At 37.6% G+C, this 15,866-nt stretch overlaps 1 protein-coding gene across 1 annotated transcript in view; it reads left to right on the top strand.

Moving 5' to 3' along the window:
* Positions 1-15,363, top strand: part of LOC149287560 (alsin-like) — a 31,021-nt gene extending 15,658 nt beyond the window's left edge. The window contains exons 8-33 of the mRNA XM_089492761.1: positions 249-425; positions 1,702-1,873; positions 2,708-2,888; positions 3,087-3,152; positions 3,498-3,660; positions 3,736-3,867; positions 5,184-5,312; positions 6,281-6,351; positions 6,592-6,658; positions 7,038-7,225; positions 7,363-7,428; positions 7,507-7,605; positions 8,051-8,215; positions 8,504-8,615; positions 8,820-8,897; positions 8,985-9,118; positions 9,236-9,400; positions 10,461-10,578; positions 11,131-11,288; positions 11,675-11,803; positions 12,400-12,576; positions 13,280-13,325; positions 13,936-13,997; positions 14,658-14,807; positions 14,913-15,009; positions 15,325-15,363. Of these exons, the coding sequence (XP_089348887.1) occupies positions 249-425; positions 1,702-1,873; positions 2,708-2,888; positions 3,087-3,152; positions 3,498-3,660; positions 3,736-3,867; positions 5,184-5,312; positions 6,281-6,351; positions 6,592-6,658; positions 7,038-7,225; positions 7,363-7,428; positions 7,507-7,605; positions 8,051-8,215; positions 8,504-8,615; positions 8,820-8,897; positions 8,985-9,118; positions 9,236-9,400; positions 10,461-10,578; positions 11,131-11,288; positions 11,675-11,803; positions 12,400-12,576; positions 13,280-13,325; positions 13,936-13,997; positions 14,658-14,807; positions 14,913-15,009; positions 15,325-15,363 (3,141 nt within the window). The remainder of the gene's footprint in view (positions 1-248; positions 426-1,701; positions 1,874-2,707; positions 2,889-3,086; positions 3,153-3,497; positions 3,661-3,735; positions 3,868-5,183; positions 5,313-6,280; positions 6,352-6,591; positions 6,659-7,037; positions 7,226-7,362; positions 7,429-7,506; positions 7,606-8,050; positions 8,216-8,503; positions 8,616-8,819; positions 8,898-8,984; positions 9,119-9,235; positions 9,401-10,460; positions 10,579-11,130; positions 11,289-11,674; positions 11,804-12,399; positions 12,577-13,279; positions 13,326-13,935; positions 13,998-14,657; positions 14,808-14,912; positions 15,010-15,324) is intronic.
* Positions 15,364-15,866: the final 503 nt, after the last annotated feature.

Here is a 15,866-nt window from a genome sequence, read left to right as displayed (position 1 = left end):
TTTGCGTTGTCTAAAAAATAGGGGTTTTCCTGGTAACATAAATGTGCAGTTGTCTTAAACCCAATTCAGGAACAGTATTTGAACAACTAAAACACACTGCACACCTCGCACAATACTGTGCCCTGCCTAATTTGTCATCAATATTAATGGTTCATTTAATGGTTGTAAAATATGTTGCTGCTGTTGTATTTTTTTAATACATGATGTATCCGGTCCCTTAAATATCTTTTCACACTCCTACACTGTAGGTGTGCAAAGATGATGGAGTGTGGAATATAGCTGCGGGTCAAGAACACTCACTTTTCCTTGTGCATAGGAAAGAGGACTTCCAGCCTGCTGTGTATTATAGTGGACCTCACACAGCTGATGATCCCTCTGGGCCTAATGTAAGCCCGAGCCTAGGACTTCTGACAGAATGTAGTAAGGTAAGCAAACATTGGCCTAATAGGCTCAGGTCCATTTTCCCAGATTATATCAGACCACTATTTTGCCTTCTCTCACAATCTTTGACTTAATGGGATCTATTCACTACAGAAAGTTGACAGGAGAGTTGTGGTTTTAACTCCTTGACTTCACTATACAATCACTGGCCAGGCGTGGTCAAAACAACTTGCTGAAGTTCAAACCGAGGATCAGAATGGGGAAGAAATGGGATTTAAGTGACTTTGAACGTGGCATGGTTGTTGATGCCAGACGGGCTGGTCTGAGTATTTCAGAAACTGCTGATCTACTGGGATTTTCATGCACAACCATCTCTAGGGTTTACAGAGAATGGTCCGAAAAAGAGAAAATATCCAGTGAGCGGCAGTTGTGTGGACAAAAAGTCCTTGTTGATATCAGAGGTCAGATATGTGATGCCATCAAATCCATATGGACCAAAATCTCTGAGGAATGTTTCCAGCACCTTGTAGAAAGTATGCCACGAAGAATGAAAGCAGTTCTGAAGGCAAACGGGGGTCCAACCTGGTACTAACAAGGTGTACCAAATAAAGTGTCCAGTGAGTGTAAATTAGAAAAAATCCCACCCCAAGTCCTACACAAGACCTCGGCTGGCCCTGTACAAAATATATATAGTTAAATCAATGATATTGCAAAAAAGTCTTCTCGTTTCATTGAATTATGCATTACACAGGGCCAGCTCAGCCCTTCTAACTTGAGTGTTGGCCCTTTGCAATGAATAATTAAGTAAGGGAGTTGAAACTGTCCAGCCAGCTCTCCCTAGTGGATAGACCCCATTATTTCTTGTGCGTCTCCCTATCATTAGAATTTCCAGCCTCACCCATTTAGAGGCTTTGAGCGATCTTTAAACATCTATTCAAATAATCTTGTTAGTCAGTATATTGCATCTCATAGCAAAGTGTGTTTTAATTGTATATAAACCTCAACACTCACTGCTACCCAAACACGCATTTACTTTGTAATCTCATGAACTGGTCACTATTTATCTTTTATTTCATGCAATGTTCACTATATTATTATTTTGGACAGCACAGTGTAACGTAATAGATATGTACAAATCACAAACTTTTTGTAAGACTAAAAGTAGATTATTGGTATGCTCTTTGTATAGTATTACTTGAGTTGTAAGCAAATGTACTCATTAGCAGGAAAGAAGAGACTTATAGGCTAGTTAGTTATGTGCTTTAGGGGATCTTTCTATTAAACCAACGCATAAAACAGTATTTTGTGCTACTTGTCTAGCTGGGATATGTCTGCAGCATTTCCACTGGGGCAGGCAGCTGTTTAGCACTGGTAGACCAGAACTTAATGGGATATATTGGAAACCTGCATGAGCTGGCAGCTACAGAGCGGCACTTCTACTGCAATCTGAGTGATGTTAAGTCTCAGTTACTCCGACCTCTCTTGGGACTGGGTAAGCAGAACTAAATGTGGACCTCGTTTAAAAAGTATGGCTTAAATTAACAATATGTGCACCAACTTGTTTTTAAAACATTATATATATATATATATATATATTATTATATTAGAGGTAAGTCTGTCTGTGTGTGTGTGGGTGGACAAGATGAGCAGATTTGTTCTTATCTGCTATCAAATCCTTTTAAACGGACGGACAAGCCATCAAATGCACTTTAATGTACATCTTCTGACACATGATATGCTTACCACCCGTCAGGCCCATTGATGGCTCAAATGCTATGTGGGGGTCTAACATTGACTTCAGTAGGAGGGTTTCCCTGCCACTGATTGGCTGTTATATATTATTATTATTATCTTTTATTTATATAGCGCCAACAGTTTACGCAGCAGTTAATACAATACATATATTCAAGGGGTATGACAAGACTTGAATTGACAGACTAAGACAAACCAATACATTAGGTGGAGAGAGCCCTGCTCGCAAGCTGACAAATATCATAACATCCTATTTATAGAGCTCCAGTAGATTCTGTAGCGTTATTACAAAAATATAGTTAAAACTAACTGCAAGATTAAAATTGGCAATATGCAAATGGACAACAACATAACACACTTTATACTACAAACAGAGAAGAGCAAAGGATGAATTTGAGAGATATCGACAGGTGTTTCTATTTAATGATATTTTAATGTATTATATGGATTATCTAGTACTGTGATATTACCATACTTTTTAATTAATTCTAATTTTTTTCAGTAATATGTATTTTCATACATGTGCCACCAACCCCAACAGCTATTCAGTATGATTTTTTTCTGTCTCTTTAAGACAATCTGGGCTCTATGAGCACTCTGCAACTGTTACAGGATGTTGCTACAAAGTTCAGCAAGCTGTGCTATCTAATCGGTCAGCATGGGGCTTCTCTCAGTAACTTCCTTTGTGGAGTCAAGGATGCTCGCAGCCTCTCCATTCTAGAGCATTCAAATCTGTTCCTTGACTGTTATACAGAGTAAGTCACCTCCGGTTCTAAATACTCATGGTGTGATGTACAAGTATTGTGTCTTAAGGGTCATCATTTCATCTGTGCCATTGGGCATAATGAAGATGAGGCGCTTTTTTATTGGCCTTCTGGAATGTTTTTTTGTTGACTGTGACAAGGAAAGAGTTTGTGGTAGAATTTAACACTTATGTTCTCCATTTCCTGCAGGTATTTTACCTCTCTCTCCAATTTCATAGTTATGGGAGGATTTTCTCTTCTTTCTAAAACAGCAATGTAAGTACCATTTACTAGAGCAACTGGAATGGCTAAAAACACTAGTAGCTTTCCTGACAAACACTGTAAAACAGAATTTTAATATATAATACAAAATTGCATGAGGAGTGTTCGTTTTAGAAATAATTCTGTATAAATGTGATACTTTGATGATTGATACATCTGAATGCTGGGACAAGCATTCCGGTATTCTTGTAATGGTTAGTGTGTATGAATGCTCAACAATAATTTAAATAAATGATGTCTGATGTTTTATTGTGTATGATAATTCTTGATAGAAGGCTATATGTATAACAACCTAATGTAAAATAATTATACAGAGAAACTTAGTGATTTTCCTTCCAGGGACTTCCTCGGCAAGAACCATGAACTATTGCAGAGTTTCTGTGAAATGAAAGGGGAAAACATCCCATTGCTGGAGACACTCAACTCAATATTCTTCTCCCCGCTGAGCAGACTGCATGAGTATGCCCGACTGCTACTCAAACTGGGCATGTGCTTTGAAGTGGTCAGTTTATATAAACATTAATTCAAAAAATATCACACAATGTATTTGTGATGCTTAATGTCCTTTACCTGCTAGTCTTCCATAGAATACAAAAAGCTGCAGGACTGCAGTTCTAACTACGAGTCCCTGGCAGTACTCCTGAGCCGGAAGAAGAAGGAGGCAGAATGCACTCTGAGCTTCTGGAAGACCTTTCCTGGAAAAATGACGGTGTGCACTTTGTGATGCCTTTATGTTTAAAATTGTATTTATTAAAGACGTAAGACTTGAAAAGATCACATGGTTAAAATGTTTAGTTTCTTATGCTAATTTTGTACCACAGCAATTCTCAAACTTTGTAGGGCTCTAATATTAGCACCCATGGTAAATATGAGCAAAGAAGGCGGTAAACATTCTCTTTATTGTTTAAACCCTTTGACCTTTTTTTTTTAAATACACAAAATAATCTGCCCTCATGAATATCAAACAATTGCAAACACAAAAAAATGTATCCAAAAAAATGTTATATATGTGTGATACAATTATTGGCACCCATTAAGTCAATACTTTGTGCGGTTGCGGAGACTTTCTTACCCCAAGGCACAGCTAACGTCTGCAATTCTCGCACTGTGATCCAGCTGGAGATTTTTTGGCCACTCAAACGGTCCTCTTTACAGTGCGTTGAGACAATATAGACACATGTCCTCTTCCAGGTTGAGACATAACATTTCCAGTTGACTGGAACTTCTTAATTATTGTCCCAGTGGTGAAAATGGGCATTTTCAATGCTTTCGCTAATTTTTTATAGCCACTTGTGAAGCTCAACAACCTTTTGCTACCGAAAATTTATACCCCTGTGAAAAGGAAGTTTTTTTTTTCCAAGAAAAGATCAAAGGATTAGACAATTTTCCACAGCCTTCTTTGTTCATATTCATAAGGTGCCAATATTAGTGGAGGGCACTGTAGATGGGAACTGTTACTCCTTGGGCTTGATCTTATTAAAGCTTTTAAAACACCACTATTTTTTCTCACAAATGTATTTTTTACTATTCTACAACTCTGCTATGTAGGTAAGGTATACTCTGGAACAACATAGTCTTAGACTTTATCATTCACTTATAATAGTGCAGTCTTGGTAAATAAGAAATCGGTATTTACTCACATAAACAATAATTAAATATCAATGCCAATAGCATTCTTTAGGCAACTGTCCTATCTTTTTTTTTTTTTTTAAACAAAAAACCCAACAAATTGCTAAATTGAAACCATTTTATATTTTGGAACCATATTTGGGTAACAATTTCCAGTCATGTGAATTATAAATATAAAGGTAGTCTGGTTAATAGCCACTTTAGTACTGCTACTTACAATATCAGCATATGACAGCATTACCCAAGATATACCCCCTCGTGTTCACAAGGCGTTTTCTGTAGGTAACATGCAAATTGTTTGCGCTAGAGAACTTCAGCATACTATGATGTTTTGATCTTTCCTCTAATTTTTCCCATGACTTACAAGTACTTGCATTTTCTTCCATGATGTGGTAGGATTCCCTGCGTAAGTCGGATAGGCGGCTGATCTGTGAGAGCAGCAACCGAGGCCTCACTTTGCAAAATGCCAGTCGGTTCTCTGTCAACTGGTTCATCCTTTTTAATGACGCACTGGTTCATGCCCAGGTGAGATCCTTATTCCACTAGCCCTGCATGTCCATGCAGCCAGCAAAAAGAGTAAAGAGTAGGGGGTACATTCGCCTATATTTATGATTTAAAATAATTAAAATTATTTATTTTTTTACAAGTGAAGGCAATATATTCTTAGAGATCGTTTTGTGTAGTGCTGTTATTTTGGTACATGAAGGTAATCATTATGAGCCCTCTAAGGTTGGCACATAACTGTGAATAAATGAGTATCTGAATCATTAGTATCTGTGAATGTGAATGAGTAAATAAATGAATGAGTGTGTGTGATAACATGCATGTGGGGGGGCATGGCACAGTGAAACTGTAAGTGATGTGCAGACCCCATACTGCTGTCAGCATCAATACACAAGGGGGCAGCTAGCCAGGTTTCAGCATGTATTGGCTGCTTGTGCATGAAAGGAGTGTGATTGCTATATTAAATATATATGATAGCTAACACACTCCTCCTATCATGCCCAGGCAACCAGTACATGCTGGAACCTGGGCATTATAGGAGTGTGATAGCTGTTAGCAATCAAATATTGTTATTACATTTTTTGTCCAATTTTGGTGTGTTACTTTTAATAAAAGTGTGGAATTTTTTTAAGATTCATTTTTGGCATCGGCCAAGTGAATCCTGAATTTTCGGTTTCGGTCCAGACTTTTCTTTTCGGTGCATCCCTAGTATTTAATGTACTCTCAAATTTAGTTAGGGATATTGCAATGCAAAAATCTACATTTGCGTCCTTCTGCACATTTTGGGTCTCCGAAATAGACCATTTCTGTATACTTAGGTTTTTTTTTTAGGGTACTATAATTTGGCTAGTAATTTCTTGTACTTCTATTGTTTGCTTTCGCTTTCACAGCCCAAGCATCCTAGCAGGCTCAACCCATTTAGCTATTGACAATCACAGTAAGCTTGTATTATAATTTGTTAATGGAACTTTTTTACTCTCGCTGCACAGTTCTCTACACACCATATTTTCCCCCTCTCTACAGTCTGGGTGGAACCTCTTTCAGAAGAAGTCATTGGCTTGTGAGTATACTTCTCAAAAAAACATTTCTTTGTTTTGTTCCTTTTTTCATAATGTATTAATATGAAATAAGATTATTAAAACTAAAAGTGCTGGAAGAAAGATGTGGTAAAAATGCAGTGACCTATAACTATTGGATTGTTCAATGTATGATAAAGAGGCAGCCGTTCCCAAAATAAAGCGTATTGTCCATAAGTAGTTTGGTAAAGTAATAATGTGCATTTTATCTGTGCATTTTAAAGCAATGGCTTGAAGATCACAACCCCAGAAGAACAGTTAACTCTTACTGCATCAACCTCCCAAGAAAAGGTAAGACTAACAACTCTACCACTTCAGCACAGGTGTCTGGCAATCTTAACATTTTATTTGAAGCAATTTTAATTGCCAGGATTATTAATTATTAATTATTAATATAAAGTATTCCAGCTAAAGAGACAGAGAGTGTACCTACTGCATTTTCTGTCTTTTGTGCTACTGACATAAACATGTTTGGAGTCACAGCTTAGACAATCTTTGGGCTTTGGGCCCAAAAGTTTGTTATATCATTTACTGGACCTTTGTTCTCAGAGCGAGTAAATTAGCAACATTATTTATCTCCTTTGGGACCAGTTAAGTGATATGGATTGTATGCCATAACAGAGTAGTCACTGTGTAACTAGGTTTTGGTATTTGTGTGTGTTTATTGCAGAACAAGTGGCTTCGAGCAATTAGCCAGGCAGTGGACCAGGCCCTGAAATGCGTGACAGAACAGCTTCCTCCTATTCACAGACAGGAGCCCCCAATGTCACGGAGTGCAAAGTACAAATTTTATAAGGACCAACGACTGAGGGATGCTACTTATGAAGGTCGATGGCTATCAGGGAAGCCGCATGGCAAGTAAGTCAGGGCAACGTAACACCAATTTAACACTATATAAAGAATAGATATATGATGAGATAATATATATTTATGTGCTTGTTTGGTATAGCCAGTGTTTATTTATCACTAACTCCCTTTTTTCCCCTTTTATGCAGAGGGGTACTGAGCTGGCCAGATGGAAGAATATATACGGGTAATTTTCGGAATGGCCTGGAGGATGGGTAAGAAACATTACATTTTCATAATACCATGTACACTTTGTAGAGTGAAACACATTCACACACTGTTTCTATTTACAGGTATGGAGAGTATATAATCCCCAACAAAACTTTCAAAAACAACGATCGTTATGTGGGACAGTGGAAGGAAGGCAAAATGTGTGGCCATGGCACCTACTGGTAAATTATTGTCCATAAAACAAAGCAAGAATTCAGCGCATGTCTAGTGAATACCATGCGCAAAAAACACCTATCTAAGGCATAAATATTGGGGATTCCATCACACTATATGGCCATTTAATGTAGAATTGAGAGAATTGACTTTACTAAGATCTTGCTCAAAGTGGCTCTACCTGATATCTAGTGTAATTACAATATTGAATTTCATCTTTAAGGCTTCATAGACAAACTTAATTTAGTTATACACTTTACTTTCTTTTGATTTTCTGTTCATTGCCTTGATAACCTTTTTGATGTTTTTCTTTTTTTTTCTTTGCTTTTCTCATTTGTAATGTTTGATTGTCAGTGAATAACTCAGACATATATATATATATATATATATATATATATATATATATATATATATTTTTTTTTTATTTATTTTTTTTATTTTTTTTGGGCTCAGGTATGCTAACGGAGAGGTGTATGAAGGCTCCTTCCTAGACAACATGCGGCACGGGCACGGGCTCCTACGAAGAGGCAAACTGACCTCCTTTTCACCCAGTATGTTCATTGGTCAGTGGGTGATGGATAAGAAGACAGGTTATGGAGTATTTGATGATATAACCAGGTAACCATCTATAATTTCATATACTGAATATTAATTTGTTTCATTCATTAATCGAATAATCTTTTGTCTGTAATGCATGCAAGCAGAGAAATCAGACTATATTAAATAATTGCCATCCATACATCCATATGCAGATTTAAAATGTAAGGCAGCTACACAGATGCACAATTGTCTCAAACAAATATTTTTAATGGAAGTTGGAAGATTGGGGGCCTGAAGGTTCAAGGTGCAGCTTTTTGTAGATAACATCGTCAATTTTGTTTTTTATTATTGATTTTGTCTTGACAGGGGTGAGAAGTTCATGGGGATGTGGCAAGATGACCTTCGTCATCGTAGTGGATTGGTAGTAACCCAGTTTGGCCTATACTATGAAGGAGCCTTCAACCTCAACAAAATGATGGTGAGTCAGTGGGCATTACGGTACATTTATTGAGCATACATAATTTTTTCTACCTAAATGTAAACAATTAATACTCTGAAGATATTTATTTCCTTGTTTTACCACTGTCAGTTTGTCAATATTTTTTCAAGTGACGTGTTTACTTTGCAGTCCCTTGTGCATTGCTATATTAATATATCAACATTTATTACTTCATGTACATAGGGAACTGGTGTTTTGCTTTCTGAAGATGACACTGTTTATGAAGGCGAATTCTCAGATGACTGGACATTAAATGGGAAGGTAGGAAAATTTAGCTGTACAGCTGTTCACAGGCTTGTCCCCCCCAGCACTTTTGGTGAGTTTGTTTTTATCGGTTCCTTTTACCAGGGGATGCTGACTATGTCAAACGGAGACTGCATTGAAGGTGTTTTCATTGGCGAGTGGGGATCTGGAATCAAAGTCAGTGGCACCTACTTGAAGCCAACTGTATATGATGGAGAAAAGGAGGGAGCTAAAACCTTGTGAGTCTAACTTGTTAGCCATGTGTTTATTTGTATTTATTAACATGGAGTAGATTATTGTGCCTCATCCATTTCAGCCAGTTACATCAGTAGGGATCTAATAATCTATCTTCTTAGGAAGCTAGGACGTCTTTCTGTACCAGCGGATGAGAAGTGGAAAGCCATTTTTGAGGAGTGTTGGAGGCAGCTTGGATGTGAGACTCCAGGGCAAGGGGATGTTCTGAAGGCCTGGGATAACATAGCTGTGGCACTTACAACAAACAGAAGACAAAAACAGGACAGGTCTGTATTTAAGGGTGGAGGATGACAAAGTATATGCGGCAGTTTGAGCTATACATATACTATACTATATATATACTATACTATTCCTGTGTAAATCTCTGTTTTGCTATTGTTTTATGTTTTTTCTTTTTTGTGTGTTGCTCTGCAATTAAGTGTACAACATACAGTGCAGTTAAGATATTCACTGCTCTACTCAAGTGTGTCAATTGTATTTCTTTAGAAAAAAAAATGGAGCAATGTAGAAAGTTACAAAATGGGTGCCCAAACACCAAGTGGTATTTAGAGAGAGTCCCAGCACCCAGATTACAGGCACAGTACTTGGCCCCAGCACAGACTGTATCCACACTCTTGATTGCCTTTAGATATACAGTCATGTGAAAAAGAAAGCACATCATAAGGTGTACTTAGATGTTCATACATGGATTCTCCATTTTAGTTTAATTTTTGTTAAATAAGTCATGCCACAGTGTAATATGTCATGTGTTGTTCAGTGTTATTACCTATTTTTTAGATCTGCTAAGGAACAGATGATTGTTGTTATTGCCTGATATGCAAAGAGGGTGTACTTTCTTTTTCACACAGCTGTACTTGCCCTAACATCAAAACACTTGCTCTATTCTCATAATTTCTCCCCTGTTATCTCTCCTCTTTTCTCATTATCTCTCCCCTTTTTATCCATCTCTCACCTTTGTGTCCATCTCTCACCTTTGTGTCCATCTCTCACCTTTGTGTCCATCTCTCACCTTTGTGTCCATCTCTCACCTTTGTCATTACCCAATTTTACCTCTCCCCATCTATAAATAATATACATTCTATCTATCTCTCCCCATCTCTTGCCTTTCTGAGTTCTGTGGTGGAAGGGCGAGGTCTGTTCATACAGACCTGTGTCCTAATGCTCGCGGCTTTAGTGCTGGATATGACCCATCCCAAGAGAGTAGTGAAACAGAGGTCTATATGAACAGAAATTACTTTATAACATGCGTATTTTATGACCTAAAATAATGGTGATTCATTGATCCATTGCTGATTCTTTGTAATTTTTCTCCTCCCGTTGTTACAGCCCAGAGCCACTGAGCCGCTCACACACACAGACACTGGAGAGTTTGGAGCTGATACCACAACTTGTAGGCCCCTTCACCATGGAGAAATATGAGAAGATCAAGATGTATCTCATAAACGTAATTTGCTTCTACTGCGTTTATAAACAATTATACAATGAATGAATGAACACACACTCATAGTACTGATCAGATGCATATGAAGTTGGTCCCCCCTTTGCAGTTATAACAGCTACCACTCTTCTGGGAAGGCATTCCAAAAGATTTTGGAGTGTTTCGGTGGGAATTTTTGCCCATAATCCAGTAGAGCATTTGAGAGGTCAGGCCATGATGTAGGTCGAGAAGGCCTGGTTCGCAGTCTCCATTCCAGTTCATCCCGAAGGTGTTTGATGGGGTTGAGGTCAGGGCTCCATGTGGGCCAGTCAAGTTATTCCACATAAAACTCATCCAACCATGTCTTTATGGGCTTTGCATTGCACTGGGGCACAGTCAAGCTGGTATAGGAAAAGGCCTTCCCCAAACGGTATATGTGTATGATCTGTGCAAATAGGGTTGTGGAAAATACTGCCCAGATTAAGCTTGATTTGTTATACAAAAATATCTTAAATGTCAAGTCAAATAAAGCAGTGTTGTCATGGTTTTGGTTGTCCTGGCCTTTGTTTCTTTTCTTAGGCCTGTGAAACACCAATGCATCAACTAGGGAGGCTTGTGGAGACCCTGGTTGCAGTGTATAGAATGACCTATGTCGGCGTTGGAGCAAACAGAAGGCTTTTACAGGAGGCAGTGGGAGAGATCAAGTCTTATCTGAAACGTATCTTCCAGCTGGTGAGGTGAGAGGGTCTATTGTTCATTACCAATAACATTCCCCACATTCACTTGCAGAGCTGTCTCCTACAAGTAAACCCTCAAGGTCACAAAACCATAGCTAACCAGGGAACATTACATTTATTTTGAGGAAAATAGATACACAAATCAATATCCTCTGTTGTACCTCATTTTGATCTGGTGCCAGAGGTCCCTGCAATGTAAATAAATGTATTTTATTTTAGAAACGAACATGTGCCTTTCCGTGTCCTAGATTGTAATTGAATGTCAGATAAGGTTATGTTTTCAGTGTCTTACACTGTACAATGAGTACATTCTTTGGCGGTCTTAGCAATGTTGCTCACAGGTAGTCATATCATGCTGTCTAGTACAAAACTCTTACCTTCTCCAGGTTTCTGTTTCCTGACCTTCCCGAGGAGGGCAGTTTGATCCATCCTTCTGTACCTACCAAGGAATCACCAGACAAGTGTCATATTTACAATGGGAAAACGGACTCTGCACCGGAGTCTCCGGAACCAGGGTAACTGGACATGAAATTCCTCATTGTGTTTTAATAGGCAGGATGTTTTTAGTTCTAAACGAAAGTCAATAATATTTTTAGGCGTTTATAATTTCAAGCAATATACAGCAGACTGTACAATATAGCAGCATTTTAACATTTCAGATATTCAGAGTTTAGTGCGTATTGTATATCACATAGTCAGATAATGTTTTGATTTGTTTTCACCCTCCCAAATCCACGCTACACATTAATCCGGTAGGATATGTTTTTATCTAGGAAATCCAGTGACTGCTAGTCATTTAGTGAAATCTTAGGAGACATGGTATAAACAATGCAATGTGGTATGACAATGTGGTATGTACGGGCTTTGTCATTAAGGGGTTAAAGAATTGTTGGGGGCTAGCTATCATGTCAATCAAAATTTAAATGTGACCAATGTAATAAAATTGTGTTTCCAATCAAGAATGGCCACATAGAACCCTATGTTGAGAACATTGACCTTGGACTATGAGCTTTTAGAGATGCTGTTAACTCTTTCCTACACTCTAGTTTGATATATAGTTTTTTAGGCCTCTTGGAATGTAAAGATAGCCTGTCAAAACTGTCTTCTTCAGGTATGTTGTTACCAGCCCTGGACTATTGCTGCCAGTCCTGTTACCTAGACTGTACCCTCCCCTGTTCATGCTCTATGCCCTGGAGCATGAGAAGGAAGAAGATGCATACTGGGAGTGCATTCTGCGTTTGAACAAGCAGCCTGACACTGCACTTCTCTCCTTCTTAGGGGTGCAAGAGTAAGTGCAATAAGGGACACACAACTCTAGCTCTGTGTCAGTTGTTGTCTGATCTTTGGTTTCAGTTTAACACATACATATCCCGCTTACACAACAAAATACAACTGGATAATGTATCCAGCAGCAAACGATATTTATAAAAGCACACGTAGTTGTAGGTAGTTTCTTGGTTGTGAAAAAAACTTCTAGAATGCCAATATAATTTGGAAATACGTATCTGTGTGATTTTTATTCATTTTGCTAAATAAAAACATTAAAAAGAAAATTCAGAAAAAAATGTAAGCATCTATAACTGGAAGTGACATAGAAAAACTATTCTTCCTCTAGGAATGTTAAATGAGAGATTTAAAGGGGCATAATCCCTTATATAATAATTGTTTTAACTTTGGTTGCACTCCTCTAATGTGCATAAACAAGTTATTTTAGAAGACAATACATGTAGGTTAAGGAAAATATAAAAAATGTAAATGTTTGTACACTGGTTGCATTCATAATAATAAAATCTGCTTTCACTTGCATAATGCAACCCAAATCCATGGGATTTTTTCTTAATTCACATTGGCCACTATCTGCCTCTTGTTTACAGGTTTGTTCAAAAAAGAAATAAATGATAGTTTGGCAGAAAATGTAACTAACCTCTTTGATGATGAATAAATATATATATATTGGTATAACTCATTTTAATCTCCTTTTTTATATTCAGCAAATTTTGGCCAACAACCAATAGTTTCCTTGGTAAAAGTCATAAGGTAAGCCATTTTTTATTTACGTAGATAATAGTATAGGAATGTTTTCCCTGTAGCTGGACAGTGAAATGCATTGCTGGGTAATTCAGTTTTTACTGAATTTTTGTTTTCCACAAACCCATATTAGACTCCAAGGCAGTCAAACTCACCCTGGATCAACAAAACATTATCTATTTTACTCATGATAACCCTGTGTATGCATATCATATTTAGAAAACATTGGAACCTTTTTTTGAGTATGTTGATTGAATTGGCCAAAACAACTACACATGGCAGTCTATTCCAAAATGTAACCGTCCTAGCAGTAAAGCCGTCTCTATGTTTAAGACTCTTCCAGTCTTAAGGGATTCCTACGTGTTGTCTGGAAGGTACGATCTAAAAAGAGAACTCTGTATATTGACCTTGAACATACTTGGAAAGGTTTATCGAATACCTACAAATCCATCATTTCTCTAGAGAAAACATCCATCGTTTGGACAGCCTTTCATCATAGCTGAAAGGTCCCATTCCTTTAATCATTTTTGTAGCCCTTCTCTAAACCCTTACTGTCCTTATTTTATATAGAATTGTGTCAAAATCTAAAATATTGATCTGATACTGCTTTTCTCTATAGGTATTGTCAAGCACAAAAGATTCCTGCTTTGCCTCAGCAGTGGAGTGTCTCCAGCAGATTAGGTATTATGCATGTAGGAATACTGAAGTGGTAACAAAGTGTCGAAGACCCACTGTTATCCCAAACCAGATGAATCACTACAGATGTATAGCTGTTTGCATACGCCATAGTCTCATGCACACAGATAATACGGATTTATCTGTCCTCTTGAATTCAAAGAACTAATCCTTCACATATTTGCATAAATTTAGTGATTCCCTACTAAATGTTTGCCTCCTGCAGGGATTCACAGTGGTGAAACATTTTAGGAAAACTGAGTAGACTTACCATTAAATAATTTTATCATGTGCCCCTTGTTTTCATGGACACATGACTAGGTTTTATTTTCACCCCATCAAGGCAACATCATATAACAAATATAAATTCTGCACATGCATGTCTTTTAAAATCTTGGTGTCTTATATGTGATATCTGTGCATGTGAAATAATTAGTTAAGTTTAGTATATTTTTCAGTTTACAGATATCTCATTATTATTTCATTCTACAATCCACCTCACTAACTTCTCCACGTGGAAGCTTTCATGTACTGCCTGTTAATATGCTCATTTGAGCCAATGATGCCACTGATGATTAACGCTAATGTTTTCAGAAAGGAACACGCTCTATCACCTCGTTTGATGGTGTGATCTTTGGATGAGTCTCTACTGTTTTTGTTCCTTAGCACAACATTCACCCCATCAGACAAACTAAAAGTTATCCAGCAAACATTTGAAGAAATAACACAGGAAGTTCAAGGAGCACTGAAAGAAGAATATCTTTGGTCCATGGACGACCTGTTCCCTGTGTTTCTTTATGTTGTACTTCGAGCCAGGTTGGTGATACTCTGCTACTTCGTGTGCACACTGCTCTTTTTTAGCATGCATCTCAGACCCCAGAGATTGAAAACAAATATAAATCAGTTTTCGCTTTTATGCAGAATACGGAATCTGGGTTCTGAAGTACATTTGATTGAAGACCTGATGGATCCATACCTGCAACACGGGGAATTGGGGATTATGTTTACTACTCTGAAGGTATTTATCGAGGATTCAAATGCATTTGCAATATCACAGAGGCTAAAAAATGTGGAGCCTTCAAATACACTCCTTCCTGTTAAGATGTTGAAGATGGTGGAATGATCTTTCGCACAGGAAAGCTGGTAAAATTTTATTGTAGAGCTTCAAATGTCCAAAGGAGAAAATCATCATCCTGGACACTATTTAGACCTTAAGGATGATAAGCCTTTGTAAATCGAGGACAAGTCAACGGTTTCTTCATCTTAGACATATAATTGATTACTTTTTATATAATGACCAGATTACTTATTTTACTTATTTGTTTCATTGCAGGCTTGCTATTACCAAATCCAGCATGAAAAAATCCACTAAATTCTTCACCAAACATAGCAAATACAAAAGAAATGCTCCTGTCTGGATGTGCTCTCTGCAGCAGATTCTTGGACCATAATTCAGTGGCATCAAGGCTGTTCATATATGTCCAAGTTCTCAACGCTGTGCAAATCAGTGTTCGAGGACAGGCTCTGTAAACTTGGATTCTACTGGGGAATTGTTTTTAGAGCTGACTTTGTAAAGTATTTTTTTAATATTTTAACGGAAAGTGAAGTTTATTTTGAACAGCGGCACTGGATGCAGCTTCCTTTTAATACAGTTGGTACAAAGTGGTACCGTACCAAAGCAAACAAATTATCTAGAAGACTCTAACCTGCCGGAACAATGGCATCTGGTCTGTGTTGGCTTATTGTGTCCACTGCTGATATAAAAGTAAAAAAAGGTTTAAAGCATTGACAACATGCCCCTTGGTTTTGGGCTAAATGACAGTAAAACAGTTTGAGAAACCTTAATTCTTCGGTGAATTTCTATCATCCTTACAG

This window comes from Sceloporus occidentalis, unplaced genomic scaffold, assembly GCF_023333645.1.
Source record: "Sceloporus occidentalis isolate IW3139 unplaced genomic scaffold, rSceOcc1.0.p SCAF_59, whole genome shotgun sequence".
Lineage (NCBI taxonomy): Eukaryota > Metazoa > Chordata > Lepidosauria > Squamata > Phrynosomatidae > Sceloporus > Sceloporus occidentalis.
This window is presented reverse-complemented; position numbering and strand designations above follow the sequence as displayed.